The 17,948-nt window shown below is 46.8% G+C and overlaps 1 protein-coding gene across 2 annotated transcripts in view; it reads right to left on the bottom strand.

Annotated features, from left to right (window-relative positions):
• The window catches only part of PLPP4 (phospholipid phosphatase 4), a 115,884-nt gene that overhangs the window by 50,701 nt on the left and 47,235 nt on the right, over positions 1–17,948 (bottom strand). The window contains exons 3-5 of one of the 2 annotated variants that reach the window (XM_035030358.1): positions 11,538–11,628; positions 6,764–6,827; positions 5,019–5,143 (exon numbers count right to left, since the gene is read on the bottom strand). The exons of the other annotated variant lie outside the window; for it this stretch is intronic. Of the exons in view, the coding sequence (XP_034886249.1) occupies positions 5,019–5,143; positions 6,764–6,827; positions 11,538–11,628 (280 nt within the window). The remainder of the gene's footprint in view (positions 1–5,018; positions 5,144–6,763; positions 6,828–11,537; positions 11,629–17,948) is intronic. 2 annotated transcript variants of the gene reach the window in all.

The following is a 17,948-nucleotide window of genomic DNA, read 5'->3' as shown; positions in this document are numbered from 1 at the left end:
ACCCTCCCAGAGTACCAACCCCGTACCTACAAAACAGTAAGGGCTCAAGAAGAATCTGTTAAATCATCATCAGCCAGACACACCTTTTAAATCTTGTCTGCCATTTAAAGAGTGTATCCCACAAGTTATTATTGATTATCCTATAAATGCCCCCTTTAAAAAATATAATGGAGTTGTTTAAAAATGAAACATCTGTGTGTACAATTAAAGTGCATTGGTCTTGCTTTAGTAATGCTTTTTTTCAGACTTAAATGTTTCAGAGCAGTTTGGTTCACAGCAAAAAATTTTTTTGAAAGATTTTTTATTTATTTGACAAAGAGAGACACAGCAAAAGGGAACACATCAAACTCAACAATATACTGTATGTTGACTAAATTGAATTTAGATAAAAATTTTTTAAATAAAAAATAATCAAAAAAGAAAGGTAGAGACTTCTCATATGCCCCCATACATGTGCACAGCCTCCCTCATTATCAACATCCCCCATCATCTGTTGCAACTGATGAACCTACACTGACACATCATCATCTCCCAAAGCCCGTAGTTTACATACTCTTACTGCTGTGCATTCTATGGCTTTCGACAAATATATAATGACATGTATCCACCATTCTGGTATCATACAGAGTAGTTTCACTGCCCTAAAAATCTTCTGTGCTCTGCCTGTTATCCTGCCCCCAGCCCCAACCACCATGGTAATGCTTTTCAATACTATTTGTCTGGAGCATAAGCAACACGTTTTCAGTTTTGTGGACCATGTCTCCCTCGGCACTACACAATTCTGCCATTAGAATGTGAAAGCCTCCACAGACAATACATAAACAAATGGGCATCTCACTGTTCCAATGAAACTTTATTTACAAAAACAAACAGGCACCGGATTTGGCCCATGGGTTGTTGTTTGCTGATCCATGAACAACAATATCACTTTATGCATTCTCGCCATTTTCACAGGAAAGAAGTTTCTTAATAGCTTGATTTGGCATTAATAATTTGGTTTTTTCTGTTTTTCTCTCTGAAAGCTATCCTCTTTCTGGAATGTGAAACAATATCCAATCAAAAGCCAAGACTGCAATGAAAGACAATTCCCTTTTCAGAATATCCCTGCCTTAAAGCTATATTGCCTTTCTCTACTTTAAATCCCAAGTTTCTGGGGGCACCAGGGTGGCTCAGTGGGTTGGGCAGCCGACTCTTGGTTTCGGCTCAGATCATGATCTCAGGGTCATGGGATTGAGCCCAGCGTTGTGCTCCATACTCAGCAGGGAGTCTGCTTGTGGATTCTCTCTCTCCCTTTCCACCTGCACTTCTCCCCACTAGCATGCATGCATGTGCCCTCCGTCTCTCTCTCTAAAATAAATGGATAAATAAATATTTAAAACTAAAAAAAATAAATAAATCCCAAGTTTCCAAGAGGAAACCACTTGCTCTTTGAAAGTGTGACTGTTTTTCCCCACAAGGGAGGCTTGGGCTGCCTTATGGAGCAAGTCCCACAAGACGGCTGCTGTGGGACACGCCATTTGAGGGCTGGATGCCACATGAGCACTTGAGCAGAGGGCTGTTTGACTGCCTATGGTCAACTAAGCACAAGACCTTTTGTCTCCAAAAGAAACCAATGTTTGTTCTTAGGTTCAAAGAAAATCAACTGTTCTGCAGGATGGTATGTGGACATCGACTACCTTCCAGTCCCCAATTATCTATAAACAGAGCGGAAGCAAAGCTGTGATTATCTAGCATGAGGAACTCGTCTTAGGAGATCCCGTGGCCCAGAACGCCTGTGTGCACTCACTCCCGTGCAACCTACAAAGGGAGAAGGAGTGTGTGTATCACACTGGGGGTCCACTAAGCTCATCCCTCTGAGGGCCAGCACCTCCTCCAAGAGCCAAGAGTCATGCCAACCACTTCCTATTAGCCACAACAAGGAATCCAAAGAATAGCACCGACGGTTTTTCTAAATGGCTGTGGCAGCTCCTTGTAAGGCAGCCACTGACCTGTCACAACAAAGAAAGAGAACAGATAAAAATACTGTCATCAAAGCCTAGAGGCTGGGTACGATCCCGTGTCTGCCAAGTAGTAAAAATCCGTAACGTTTTAAGCAGTGTCTTAAGCAAAAGATAGTCATAGCCTCTGTCAAAAAGCTGGTCTGGCCCAGACGGGACGTCAGCGACGCACTCGACAGGGCAGCTGGTGGGCAGCCCTGTCAGAAAATGCACCTGACAGGGAAGGTGTGCTTCTCAAAGAAACACTTCTGTGGGGCTTGGCCTCTCCTCCCTAGGACCGGCAGTCTTCTGCGCTGAGTTATTCACACGACAGCTATTTCCTGCCCAATGTCAAATGCAACACTGGATGCGAAATGGTGCTGGCAGGCCTCAGTCAGCCACCCGAAAGCCAGGGGGCAGGGTTTCACTTCTTTCTGCTTTGAGCTTTGGAAGCCCCTTCGAGCTCGGCACTGAGTCTTTGGGAGGACAGAACATGCCCTAAACAACAGAGAACTTGAGGGACCCTACAAGGACAGAGCTGGAGAGCAGATGGGAGCCAAGCCCCGGTACACGCTATTCCGGGGACCTCTCAACAGTACCAGCACAGAAATGCCAGACTATGAAACGGAGCTCAGGGGAGCAGGCATTCCTCCAGCAGGCACCTGCGACTCCTCCTTAAAATGACACTTCAGAGAACACAAACACACCCAGAGGGGACGTGATTCCAAATGGACGTCCTACCTCGAGCGGCCTCGGAGAACCCTGGGGCCTCCACCTTCCTGAGGTGCCTGGCCCCTTGCCACGTGAACCTCAGTGGGCATTCTGACGAAGCACACTCAAGGAAGCATTTTCTCTCAACTCCCCCAAGCCTCTAAAGCCAAAGGCTTTCCGCTAGCTGGGAAGTGTTCGGTCTAAGCCTCTATATCCTTTTCCCAGGGCGGCTGTAACAAATGACCACCAGGCTGGTGAGAACAACGGCAATGTAGTCCCTCGCATTCAGGAGCCCAGAATTCTGAAATCAACGTGTGGGCAGGGTCATGCTCCCTTTGAAGGCTCCAGGAGAGGATCCTTCCTTGCCCCTTCCAGCATCTGGTGGCCCCAGGTTCCTTGGCTTGTGGCTGCACCACTCCAATCTCCACCCCCGTCTTCACGGGGCTTTCTCACCTGTGTCTCTGCATCTCAAATATTCCTATGTCTTTCTCTAACGGGGACATCTGTAAATCTGGGATAATCTCATCTTGAGATCCTTAATTCAATTACATCTGCAAAGACGATTCTCCAAATAAGGTCACGTTCACAGGTTCCGTGGGCTAGGACTCGGACATACCTTTTGGGGGAACATTATTCAACCCCCTATAGTCTCCAACAAACCAGACAAGAATATGAGTTATTTACTTAAATGAACCTGGGCTACTTCATCGTATTTCATCACGGTAAGCCCTCAGACACTATCGAGTTAGAGGCTGGTATGAAGGTCAACTAAGTGTCCTTGAACAAGTTATGGAGTCTGTCTGAGCTTCACTGTCCTTACGTGTAAAATGGGGACCACCTGACCTGGCGAGGCCGTCGTACAGATTAACGGTAATTCACATAGAGCGCCTGGCACCCCAATATCTTGTTGCAAGGGCTCCAGTCTCTAAGAGCTCTGAGCAAAATACTCAACAAACACTGCAGGAAAAGGCATCCAGAGACTTTGATCCAGCCGCTATCAGGGAATGTCTTATATACTTAGAAAAAACAGAAAAGATCAAGGTAACAGGCCTGCTAGCGGCTGATAACGTCACACCTGTGAGAAATCAAGGACTTCGGGTCACAAGAACGGCCTCTCCCAAGTGGCCGCCTGTGGCTACGGTTTTCCAATGATCCCAGTGTCACCAACCTAAATATACAGTATCCCACTGCCTCGAGAGTCCCCAGGACACGAGCTGTGTCTTAGTTACCTCTGTGTCCCCATCACCTAGCACCGTGCCTGGCACCTCGGTCATTCAATAAACATTGCTGGAACAAACCAGAGTACTCTGGAACCTCCGCTCTGGTTAAAGACAATAATATGGACAAGTACTGTGGACTTAAAGCACCATATTAAGTACTTCACATATATATTGAGTGGATTAAATGAGATAATGACCTACCCATGCTGTCATGGCAGCTGTTCCAAATGTCAGCGACCATCATCACTTATTTTTTTTTAAAGATTTTATTTATTTATTTGAGAGAGAGAATGAGACAGAGAGAGAGAGAGAGCACGAGATGGGGGAGGGTCAGAGGGAGAAGCAGACTCCCCGCCGAGCAGGGAGCCTGATGCGGGACTCGATCCCGGGACTCCAGGATCATGACCTGAGCCGAAGGCAGTCACCCAACCAACTGAGCCACCCAGGCGCCCCATCATCACTTATTTTAACCCTCACTCCAACCAGGAATGGAGGCAGCATCGTTCCCACTGTACAGAGCAGGTGCTGAGGCCAGAGCGGGTAAGTCACAGAGCTAAGACCTGGCAGAGCCAGGGTCTGTCGCTACAAAGACCTGTGTTCTCTCCACTACACCACCCTGCACTTGATTCATATTATTTAGTCTTGGCTTTGAGGCTGGTCCCAGCCTGCACATCTATAACCAGACTATACATTGAGGCGTGTGTGTGTGTGTGTGTGTACATATATATGCTCTACATTGGTACACACACACGATACCATCACTGAAGGAATGAACTGGAGAGAACACGGAGCTGAAAAGCAAGGTCCCAGGGAACATGGTAAATTCCCTTGCACTGTTAAGCTCCCAAATCATACTGCCAAAGGGTAAAGTGTCACATGTCACGCTCCGCTAAGCTCACAGAAGCAACATGTACAATGTCTTGTAAACTCTAGAGCCTCGTCTGCAGGTTTATTACTTCCTGTCGAATTCTTGTTTCTAAGCCTACAGGGAAGAAGAGTGAACTGTGCTCAACATTCGTGTCCCAGTGCTTTCCCCTCCACTGAAACTCCCAAGGAAAGTGGTAAGGAAACACGACTGGAAATTAAAGAGAGTCCCAGCCACCGAACTTACAGGAGGAATGGATGCTGGGGAAGCTTTTGCGGCCCTCGGACACCAGATCGGGGTCCCCCGTGCAGTGCATTTCTGAGTTCATCACTCCATCTGGAAAGCAGCGGTAAAAGAAATCGGGGCGAGGTCTACAAAAGACACCATGGACATTTTCAATATAAAATGCTGCCATCACAGAGGAACCCCCAGCTGACCCCCACCATTCCTTGCTGCCCCCAGCTCCTTCTCCTGCCATCAATACCGGTGCTCCCTGGGGACCACTCCAGACATGGTGGTCTTGGGGAAAGCTCAGGTTTCGGGGTCAGAAAGCTCTGAGTTGGAACTCCCACTCTGCCATTTATTAGTTTTCTAACCTTGGGAAGGTCACACAGCCTCCCCCAGCCTCAGCTTCCACATCTGTAAGAGGGGACATGAATACCCACCCAAAGGGGAGGTCGTGAGGGCCAGATGAGAGGACTGATAGGAGGCAGCTAAGCACAGCACGGGGGGAGTAGAAGTAGTTCCTGCCTCCATTGACAGCTCCCACTCAGAGGCTGCTTCCAGAACCCCAGACTCCAGGCTCCTCATGTCCCTACGTCTTGAATTTGGATGGTCAATCGCCCCTCCTTGAACAGCAGGTCTCACCTAACCTCACTGAAACAGAGGACCCAACAGCTCAGTTCCACGATGCTGAGTGCACGGCCATCCAGGCTGGCCTCCCTGGCCCGGGTCTGGGGAGACAGACCTCACGGGACATGGGCCAAAGCTGGCCCCAAGGTCGAGCCCCCGGCTGCAGGCACACTGGCACTTACGGAGCCCTCACTGGGTACCCTCACACAGTGCCAAGTACTGCACGTGCATCAGATCATGTGATTCTTATGCCAACCCCGGGACTTTCTTCATCTGACCCGTGCAAAAATGAAGGTTTAGAAAGATTACACTCCTGCCCAAGGTTACATCCAACCAGTAAGTGGCAAAGGTAAGCCTAAACCCCAGTGATTGGATTCCTGCACCGACACACTTCACCCCGTGTTTTTCTGCCTCCCTCCGCTGAGGATTCTCACACAGAGGGGTGATGGACAATCCCTTCCCAGTAATTCAACTAATATTTGCTGAAGGCCAGCCATGGGCAAGGCTTTGCTAGTGCTATAAACACAGGGCCACTTTTCTGCACATACTGGGACACACTGACACCCTGGTCTTTCCAGCTCTGGGATCTAGGCTCAGTAATAATCTGTCAATATCTGTAAGATATCAATAATCAGTATCAATAATCTATCAGAACTTCTGGTGTACTCTCTCCCCGCCCCTACTCGGTTTGTGTTTCTCCAAGTGTGGTTATTCACCTACTGAACCAGAACCTCAGAGCAGACAAGGCCTGGGAACCAGCATTTTAACAGGGCCCCACAGCAACTTTTAACGCAGAAAGTTGAGAGAGAGACCCGCCCCACATCATGCGCTGCCCAATTTGTATCCACCTTCTGCCCCCTGGGTGCCTGGCCAGCACCCTCCACCAGGTAGATAATCAGTAAATGCCGAGCTTCTGAGAGGGGAGCTAACCTATCCAAGGCCAACAGCCAAAGTCAGGCCTCAAATTCAGGTCTTTTGACTGTTCATCTCTATGGAAACTAGCTCACTTCTGGAGCAGTTGAGAACAGAAACTGTGTCCCAGGGGGGCAACAGAAATATGCCATAAGCCAAAGCTCAAATGCCAATCCACAGATGACCTTGAGAGTCTAAGCCACCATATGTTTCTTTCTGGAACTTACCTTCCCACTATTAACTTAATAGTGTTTGTGCAGACGCCATTCAGAGCAAGAGCCAAGGACACCGCTACAAAACAAAACCAACAGACAGAAAAATAACCAGCTGGCTCTCAATCCACAGTCATCAGCATCATCATCATCACTGTTACATCATCATACCATTCGATTATGACCATGGACATATGAGCCAATAGTTTAAAAGACAGAGGGAAGTCTGAGTGGCTAGAGTAAAATATAATTAAGGCAAGACTTTGGACAGCAGCTCATAAAATCCCAAGCTCCTATGACATGAAATTTCTCTCTCCTCCTTGACTAAAATTTTTAATATTGGAAAGGAACCAACCCATCTATTATGTTTTGGCCTGATATGAACAGATTTAATACTATAGCATATAGAGATTCTTTTACTGGTAGCAAGAAACATAACTTTTTTATCTGTTTCTGGCAATGTTCTCAAACATAATTCTAATCAGAGTAGCTCTTGGAATCCTTCTTTAGAGTAGGACATTCCCACTCGGTGATTATCTCTGTGTTGACCCATCACCTGTTGACAAAGTCCCTTTGTTATCAAACAAATCACTTTCTGAGAAAGTAAACAGTCCCAACACCTCCCTGGGTTTTGAGAAGGTTTGCCCGGGGGCATGATTTTTGCCACCTGAGGCAGAAGGAACTTCTGGAATACATTATTTAAAAATATACAGCATGGGGACTTTCTCTAAGCAGCTTGGAAGGACTTTACTGGATAAAGTACAGATCATTCAAAGGGTACCTCACAGGTCTCTCCTATGTTTATCAAAACTGCACAAAAGGCGAGTCAATGTGATGGAAGGTCAAATGCCTTGCATAAGCAAAAAAAACCTATTGATGCCCCGCTCCAGCGCTTTGTTGAATGACAAAGCATGTGAGCTACCATTTCCCTTTGGCAACCAATAACTGTTCAATAGTAGCTGAGATTTATGTAAGAAAACAGCGGTGGAGGGACATTTCCGGGAAGGAGCTGCCTAGAGCAATGCATGGTCATCAAGGGAGACAAATGTGTTCTCTGAGCAGAAAGTAGAGTGCAATGGCCAACACAGTCATCAAGGGCACTGGCCAGAGATTGATACAAAACCGATCTGCTTTTAGCAAGTCATGGGAAGCAGAGAGAATGGGAAGGACCAGCTCAAATGAATACCTTTGTTAAAGGAAAACTAATCACCTAAGCTAGAGATGGGCCACAGTGGGCTGTATCTGAGTGCGGTGAGGGGACGGATGGGCCCCGGGGGTGGACAGAATGGAGCAGGAGTCGGAGCACAGCACCGCCATTAACACACCGAGCAGCCAACTGGATGGATAAATTGTGTAGGAATTCAGAGAGATCTTAGGATTCTTCTGATCCCATTCTGCACGCACAGACCCTTTCTTCTAAAATGCTGGCTTCCCTTCTCTCTTGCCAGCTCAGAGCACCGCTGAGAGGTCTCCTTTGCAAAGAGGAGGAGAAAATGCCCTGGACTATCTTCACTGCTGTATTCTCCCCAGAGCCAAGACAATTAACAGGCTGTGAGATCAGCCTGCAGGACTGGGGTCTTTTCCTGGGAACACGACTGTGTTTTCCCAGCTGGGCCGGCCTCCTTCTGATCCTGGTCCTAGCATGGCCTTAGCACAGAGGCGGTCTCTGGGAACAAGCATCACCAGCAGATCTCCCAATGCCCTTGGGGAACTTCACAGACCGCTACATCAATCCAGAACACCATACATGACCCCAGCCTCAGCACCAGCTTGGCCTCATTGTAGCCAAGAGCAGTTCTTTGAAAAGTTTCAAGTAGCTGAGCTAGAAAACGTGTGGATGTGATATAACTGCCAATAGCTGGCAACTTCACTCTGATCCAAAAGCCTGAAGGAGACAGAAAACAATGGGGCTCTGGAGTGATGATATTTAGGGTGAAAGTCATCTCAGCATTCTGGAAGTAAACCAAACTGACTATTTTCCTCTGAATAGTACAACCCCTAGGGGACCACTGTGGGGGCCTCTCACCAACACCAGAGGGTAGGCTGGGCCCAGATCAGAGGCATGAAAGACTGGCTGAGCAGGAAATGAATGGCCCCAATCAGGAATGCTTGTTGATTAACAATAACCCAGCGGGTCTGTTTCATAAGAGCTGTGTTTACAACATCCCACAGCCCTGCGGGTTTGAGAGAAGAGACAAAACGACAAACCAGACTGTGTCCAATAAAGAAATTCAAAGTAATGTGTCCTGTGAGTTAGCCTGCAGGCGGCCTGTACTGAAAACTCTACTGCTCATATGCATCCCCGAGGATTAGAGGGTTTTTGTTGTTACTTTGGTTGTTGTTGAGAATTCGGTGCTGCAGTAGTTCCATAACAGGGGACTCTATTAGACCAGCTGGCTGTTCTGCAGCCGAAACCCCCAAAAGCTGGATGCTACATACAGGCAAACCTCACCTGTCTTGTTCCACAGCAGATGTACAAAGGTGGCCACTGTGGACATGTAGATAAGAGGAGGTCTTGGGGTTTCAGGTCTGCTAAAGAAGGGACCTGAGCACTAAACCACTCTGAGAAAGTCCTGAACTCCAGATAACATTGGAAATACTACACCTGGTTTTCTGTCCTTGGTTTTTAAAGATCAGTCCCTCACCCCCTACTTCCAAGGCTTCCTAAAAGAAGTGATTAAAAAAAAAAAAAAAAAAAAAAGCTGTGTACAACAGGAGGCTCCCCGGGCAGGCTCTCATCTATTTAGGCAAACGGAACATTTGGTAACTCCACCTTCTCTGTTAACATATAGAAGGCAGGGTATGGTGTGCAATTTTGAAATGTCACTCCAAGGGAGATTTAGCGGAAAAGGGAAAGGTCTAGAGAAGTAACTTACTGCCACGACAACACAACACTCCAAAAGCTGGCAGTAAATTATAACCATAACCATGAGAGACCGCTCTCACCCACACTCATATCATCTAGGGACTCCGTGCCAGGGGAGCAACTAGAATAAAAAGAGAGGCAAAGGGATTTCCAGGTCAGCTGAGGGAGCTGCCAGCAGGACGTTTCAGGGACCAGAGGGATATTTAGCCCAACACTGCCCTGGCTGCTCAAGCTACATGGGGAGGGCACCTATGCCCTCCTTGGAACACCAGACCTTTCTGCCACTTCAGCTAAGGGGACTGAGACCATGTGATTGCCAAAACCCCAAACCACAGATAAGCAGCCTGGGTATGTACCTGACCCAAGGCTGGGCACCTACAGGCTGACCAGAGACTCATAACTTTTGTGTCCAGGTGTGAAAATGAATCGAACCAGAGGGTCTGCCTGGGAAGTCTGGTCCACGAGACGCAGAGCAACTTGGAGGTGGGCACTGGAGCTGATGGTCCTACAGGTGTGGGACAGGAGTGCCCACCACTGCAAGTCCAAGCCTCATAGAAACCAAAGGCATGAGGCAGCAGAAATAATGGCCACATTGGGGGATTAGGCAGGATGTGTGAGGGGAAGAGGGAAGGCACATTACGGAGAGGAATGTATCTCTACCCCTGATGGCCCGGCTCCCAATTCCAGTCCCCACGATGCTCCTCTGTCCTTTCTCCCCCTATTCTTGGATATTTGTGAGATTGCTGATACAACCCTGTAACTAACCCCTAATTTATATGAGCTAATTAGAGAGAGATTCTGCTCTGTTCAATTAAGGCCCAACCAAAGCCTGGTTATGTAAGAAATGTTCCCTGTCCTGCTTCAGAGCACAAAGCCCCCTTCGCTGCTCTGCATGCCCCAGATGTTGACCTTACCCTCACCCCTGCACCAAGAAGAGAGAAGACCATATTTTGCTACATTTCCATTTCCTCCAAGCCCAATAATTTACAAACATACCCTTGGAGGTGGGAAATCTCATTTTTCCAGATATGATAATCTAACTGAATGAATGGTAAGTCCATACAAAATACCAAAAGTGGTTTGTGTGAGGGTTTGGATAGTTTTTATTAAGGCGTCAAAAAATAAACATAATTCAGTTCTCCTGATGATCAAAAAGCTGAAAACCTGACTACTGGGTAGTTTATTTCGGTTATGAAACAGGCCAATTAGCTTTGCTTTCTCTTAATACTGTCATCTACTCAGTTATTTAACTAATATGAAGATCATAAAAATGGATTTAATCTTAAAAATGTCAAACTCGTGTCACATGCAGCTATGGCTTAGCTTGGGGAGAATTTGTAACAATGGTGTTACAATCAGTGGCAAAGAAATCAGTGGCAAAGATTGTGGCACTCTTTATACAGTAACAGTTGCTTAACTGCCAAAATCCTCCCCCCCCCCCCAAAAGAGTGAGCTATGGAGTTTACTTCCAATTTCTATTTTATTTTATATCTGCTTTTGATCTTTGTGCCTCTAGCCAATGGTGATTAGTCAAGAAGTCTATGGCTGATTTCTGAATTGCCCGTAACGTGGGCTTATTAGCCATAGATGTGGGATTGGACAGTCAATGGTGACAGTTTCAGATTCTCTTTGCCTCATGGCTAAGAGCTACCCTGTAGCTGTGCTTGAGCAGCACAGAGCTCAGACGTGTATTTGGACATTCACATTCAGCACAAAGGACAGCGACAAGGCTGCTGCTGAAGGTGAGGTGCTCACCATCTGTGTGTTGGCTCTTCTTAGGGTTGAAAGTTTACCTTTCCCTGTTTCTCCCAAGCTTAATTTGACCAAGAGAAAAATCAGTTGAGTGCAACAGAGATTTTTAAAATCTACTGATCTAATTAAGTCCAGCCCCATCCCCTAGAGCAGGAACTGTGAATACTCTACCTAAGAAGGCTTCCTTAATTTCAGTCTTGTCTGTTCGCCGGATAATTTTCACCACACAAATAACAGCCAGGGGTGTGAGGAAAGAAATTGCCTGGAAAAAAATAACAAATAATCCCTTATAAGGACAGCAGTTTGCTATCAGAGAGCTGACTGATAATTAGTTCAAGTTAGTTTCATTTAGACTCACTAGTTGAATGATCTTACTGAACTCCTGACCTCAAAGAAAGAAAGAAAGGATTTGTATCTATACTTAGAGACTCTGAAGACTTAAAAAAGTAATTGCTGGGAGCCACGTTTAAAGTGGTGGCTTTTTAAACAGAAAAGATAACCTATAATCGTGATGACTCAGCTTTGCCAGCAACACCCTCACATCCTCCCCTGCAGAAGGGTAAAAGAACACTTGGCCTCCCATCCCCAGCTCTCTGGCAACATGGGAGCACGTTGGACTTACTTAGAGTCAATCGATCCATTTTCTTTGGTGTTCTTTTGCTGAATTTCATTTCCTCTGCAAAGCAGAGTTTAATCCTTTTGCTTGCCACCTCTCTTCCTTTCCTCCCTCCCCTCCCCTTCCCTGACCCAAAGCACACAAAAGTGCAATAAGTGTTTAATGAATCAAGCTGGTGGGATTCAGATACAAGCAACACTCATTACAGAACCCTCCATGAGGCAGGAACTATGTTTGGGTAGCATCAGGTCCCGGCGTCTCTTTAAATCCTCCTGATGACTCGGTGACTATCTTTGCCAGGCTTGGGGACTAAATGACGTGCCCAATGACATAAAGCTGGTGAGTAGCAAGGCCAGGCTTTAGAGACCAGGTTTTCTGCCTACCATATCTAGTCTTTATTCAGCATTCTACAATTAGTAAGTTGTTTTTGACATTCTAGCAACCAAGAAAAAAGTATTTCAGTTACTTCCTTATGATTATAACATCTCAGGTATTATAATATTGGAAGGGACTAAATATCTTGCAAATCCACAAATGGCCTAATAGACAGTGGTGCGAAGGGTGGGGTATGGTAACTATTGCTCACACTTTTGGAAATCTCCACCTGTACACTAATGCAATGCCATTTTGTGGAAAGGGGCTTTCTAATCGGGCTAAGGCACTGCTGGAAGACACTTTTCTGTTATAAACACAGAAATCACCGAAATGCACACGGGCTTTCAAAATGACTGGAGATGTTCTACATTCTTGCTACAACCAGGCTGCCAGAGCTTAGCACATCTTGGGGTCTCCTCTTCGGGAACTGTCCTTAGAGGCAGTTCATGAGACATGAGAAAACCCCTCTCCTTACTGGCCAGTCTCTTTCCCACCACAATGGTAGTCACCAGCTTGATGAGCCTCCTTATCAGCTGTGGCCCTGAATCAATTAGCTGTTTAAACACCAAATGAGCAAGTCCTATCACCACGGAGGGCATTCGCAAGAATACAACAAGTCTAAGGGCAGCTGTATGAGAGGAGATTCAGAACTGGAGCAGAGGATTTCCCCAGAGGCGACTGCAAAAGGCAAGACTCACTTGTGGAGTAAAAAGTTACAGCAAATCTGCAGAAGTTCCCATGAGTTCCTGGGTGGCTCTCACCCTTGAATAACAGTTGAGCTTGTTACAATGCTGAGTCCCTCAAGTATACTCACAGGATGTGTCTGAGAATCTACATTTTGTAAACAAGTGTCTCAAATGATACTTAGATGCTGGTGACTGAGAAACACTGGGTCAGAGTTTTGACTCACACATTCAGTGTTGAAAGAGTGATGACCGAAGCCCTTGCTTGCTGACGTCCAAAGTTATGGTTAAGGTCATAAAAGCCCCCAGCTCCTTGTTTCCTCTCACTTCAGGCATGCAGAGCAGGCCACACACTCCCCAACAGGGGAAAGCAGCTCACTGAGCAGTGAACAGCACCACAATAACCCCACTGACAGTCAAAGAGGAGAACAATGCGAAACTGAAGGAAACATTACAAGACGATCCCAGATGACGTACTCTAAGGTTAGACCGAATAAAACCCCTGAAAAGATATGATTTTCCCTACCTCAGAGACTGCCTACAGGAGATCCTGAGCAGGAGTGTACCAACCAAGAGAAGACAGAGATACCAGGGGGCACTGACATCTCCAGGCCCACGAGAGGCTGGAAAAGGCACTAGGGCTACCCAGAGGCTCCAGGCTCACAGCTTGAGAGCCAAGGGGTCTCCCTGAGCACTGTTCCCTGCCCCAGCTCCCCTGCTTCTAACAGATCCTCACTCTGACAGCCCAACCAGAAGGCACTTCATTTCACCCATTCTAGGATTTTCCTAGGTAGATGCACATTGGTCTCTTTTCTAGAACCACTGACAAACTGCTTCCTGGGCCAATGTTAGGCACCCAGGAGGGCCAGGGCTCCCCAGCTCATGAGCTTTACATGAGGGAATGCATCAGATGAAGCACCCACTCAGAAGGCCACAGAAGTGTCTGCACATGACTGTGTGGCCATCTTTCTCTCCTCCCCGCATCCTAGCGACATTTGGGCTCCAATCCCCTTTCTTCTTCCTGAAAACAGATCTTCCATATCCTTGGACAGCACAGTCTTCAAATCAGCATAGATAGAGACATATTTACATTGATCACTTGCTCCCCTTTTTACAAATATTTTCCAACTAAGAAGATGGGAGTTAAGACATTAGCCCCAGAAGCCAACACATTAGGAAAACAACTTCCTTCTGGGCAAAAGCACCTCGGAACTGAGGAAAAGAGAAATGAATCCCCCTTTCACCTGGCAAACCAGACTGAATTACGCCTGGTGTACACCCCTCCCACAATTCCCACGCAAGCCTTTAGCGGCAGCTCTTCTGCCGCCCGAGGCCACAGGGGTCAAGATGGACACAGAGACACAAGAGGTGGGGGGAGGGGGGAGTGATTACTTCTACTTCCAAACAGATGTGGATATGGAGGACAAAAAGGAGCAGGAAAATTTCCCCGGGACTGTTTTCCCTCAGGTTCATTTTTCCATGGCTTAAAAATTTTCTTGAAAATCCTGGGAACGAGCCCATTAGTGCTTATTAAATGGGACCTGAGACCAGAACAATGAGTTCCAGCCAATCACTGTGGCGGGATGCAGGGGACAGACTGAACTCTCTTCAGGTTTGAGCTTCCCTCACTAGTTATGAGAACTGGGCTGCTCAGTATGCATACATAAATTAGATAAGCAGGGTTAGCATGTTCTGAAAACTTACCAAGGGCCATGGTCTGTTCTAGGTACTTGAGGCAGATTAACACACTTAGACATCCTTACTCTATGGATGAGAAACTAAGGCACAGAGAGGTTAAACAACCTGCTGAAAGTCACACAGCTAATAAGTGATAAAGTGAAGATTTGTACCCAGACTGTTTAAATCAAGCTCTATGCTTTTAACCATGGTGTTATAGCAGTTCTCACCTTAGAAGTAAGAAGCATTAATAAAACATGGTAAATGCCTTTTCTCTAGAGATGAAGGAGGAAGAAAGGGGGCTCGTACCCAGGAGCATGAATAAGTCACAGAAACGTCAGTGGCAGCTGTCATGGATTAAGCACCTACTATGTGTGAAGGGCATTCCTCACATTTGTCCAATCTTCTAACTATTCTGTCGGGGGAAACATTATCCTCCTTGCATAGCTCACAAAACTAGAACTCAGAGCGATAAGTGAATTCCCAAAGGCATGCACCTAGTGGGCCCAGGACACACCCCCGCCCCCCACAACCTGGGCTGCCATGCTGCCTGGGCTGGAGTCTTGAATCACAGGGATCACCTAAGCCCAAATGCCTCATCTTCCAGATGGGGAAACTGGGGCTGAGCTCATTCTTGCATTAAAGAACATTTTGTAAGCTACTGATTAATTGTACTCCACACAACCCAAATATCAAGATAATATATAAATCATCAGGCAGGATCTGGTACACGGCTGGCTTTGCACAATGCTATGATCTGTGCTCTGCAGAAGGGAACAGACTCAGATTAAGGAAAACCAGGTTCAAGCTCCAGCTCTGACACTTACCAGCTCTGTGACCATGAGCAAGTCACTCCATCTCTTCCCCTTTGAGTCTCAGTTTTCTCATCCATAAGATGGGGTATAATAACATCCATAACAAATACCGTTGCTAAGATGTGAATTCACCAGCAGCTACTGAATGTCTCTTATGCCCCAAACACTAAGCAAGGCACTGTAAGTCTATCACCCCATTTGATGCTCTCAGCACCGTAGGAGGGAGAGGGAAATGTTATCAAAGCCTCTTTTTATATATAAGGAAACTGAGGCAGTGAGAGAAGAGGTGATTCTGCCAAGCCACATCGCTAGAAAGTTGATCTCAGGCAGTCTGCTCTGGAACCTGCCCACCCAGAGAGTCCAATAGAGTTAGCATCCAGCAAATGCTGGCTGTTGGCTACAATGTCATTATTTCCCAGGAAAAACTGAACAAATGACCCACCCAGTAAAGAAGAACCAGGATCCTGAGACCAGACATTGGAAATAAAGTGTTTTAAGTTCCAGCCCGCTATGCCCTTAGGTCTGAGCAGTCAGGGAGGAGGTCAGGGATGGGGGAAAGCCTCATTTGCCTGGGCTCCCTGCCATTCCCTACATGACTGACATCTCCACCAAGGACCTGCCTTGTGCATTGGCCAATGAAACCAACACGGGAAGTGCTGTCAGTCCCCAGCCGCTGCTGCACCCGAAGGTGGGTCACCCAGGGCGCTGATGCAAGGCACTGTGCTGCCAGGATGCTTCTGGAAAATGACAAAGTCAGACTAGCGTGTCTGAAGTGGGAGGGGCATAAGTATACCAAGAACTTTTAACAAGCAAAGGGGTCCAAGCCAGAGCACCCTGATGTTAGGATGTCAGCTAGGGAAGAACTTGTCACTGGAGTTCATTCATATCAGACAAACAATGGGCGCAAAGTGCCTTAATTTCTGGCATTTGACAGAAAGGTGTGCTAAAAAGTGCTTATTGAGACAACTCGGGATGAGCAGTGCAGACAGCTGAAAAGGCCCTGCTGTGGGTAAACAATGACAGCCCATCACAGAGAAAAGAGCTGTCTAAGACTTTACCAAAAAGTCTAAAAATTAAACTGTCTATCACGAGGCCAGCTTTGTCTCTTTTCCTTCCCTCCTCCCCACAAAACTGACTTTGTCTTCCTTAGAAGCATCCTCTACTAAAATAGGAAACCCTAATATCGAATCAACATGGTATCAATAATATTCTACAGAAGTAAATCTTCTGGACTTGTTGTGGCCAGGACAAAGGATGGGTCTTGGGTAGATTTGTTTTTTTTTAAGCCAAGCAGAGCAATTGGGGAACACCAATCATTCCTTCAACTCATTACCTGAGTTCACCTGTTCAAGAGCTTGTCTCTGACCATCCAGTTCACGTTCACGTCTGTGTCCCCCATGAGACAGGAAACCGTACCTTGTTCAGCTGTGTACTCCATCACCCAGCACCATGCTTGGCTCAGGCAGGTTCTTTGTAACTGTTGGTTGAGTTAAGTAATAACTAACTAACCTAAAGCTGTCCACAGTCAGCTTCTATCCCTGCCTTCCTCTGCCCCCTTCACACACAGATACTCTCAACACACTCCTGTTCACTGGGCCCACATGGCCCCTGCTCTCCCGTGTCTGTGCCTTTACCCACCAGCTCTTCCATGTGTGATCCGCTACTTACCCCCTCTCCACATCCCCCGAGTCCCCACCAAAACATCATAGTCGGATGGGTCTGTGAGGGTCCACCCTCTGGCAGCTGGCATTCAGATCCGGGTCCAGGAACTGGCGGTTGTATAACCTTGGACAAGTTGCTAAATCTCACTGCCGTTTCATTTTCTCCATTGAAATTATGGGATTACAAAAGTGCTGACCTCAACAGATGGTGAGAAAGATTATCTGAGATGCCACTGTAAAGTGGCGAGCACAATTCCTGTATTCAAGAGACGTTGGTTTTTGTTGTTACTGCCATGATGATGATGATGATGATGATGATGATAGTGGTGATGGTGATGATGATGGTGGTGATGGTGATGATGATGGTGAGGATGATGATGATGGTGGTGATGATGATGATGGTGGTGATGGTGATGATGGTGGTGATGGTGATGAATATGGTGGCAACAATAGGGGTGGTGGTGATGATGATGGTTGTGGTGATGGTGATGATGGTGATGATGATGGTGGTGGTGCTGATGATGGTGGTGGTGGTGATGGTGGTGGTGATGATGGTGATGATGGTGGTGGTGGTGATGATGATGATGGTGGTGGTGATGATGGTGATGGTGAGGATGATGATGGTGGTGGTGATGATGGTGATGATGATGGTGGTGGTGATGATGATGATGGTGGTGGTGATGATGGTGATGGTGAGGATGATGATGATGGTGGTGATGATGGTGATGGTGAGGATGATGATGGTGGTGGTGATG

This window comes from Mirounga leonina, unplaced genomic scaffold, assembly GCF_011800145.1.
Source record: "Mirounga leonina isolate KUSES-001 unplaced genomic scaffold, KU_Mleo_1.0 Mir_114, whole genome shotgun sequence".
Lineage (NCBI taxonomy): Eukaryota > Metazoa > Chordata > Mammalia > Carnivora > Phocidae > Mirounga > Mirounga leonina.
The sequence above is the reverse complement of the archived record's forward strand: the minus strand, read 5'-3'. Positions and strand labels throughout refer to the sequence as shown.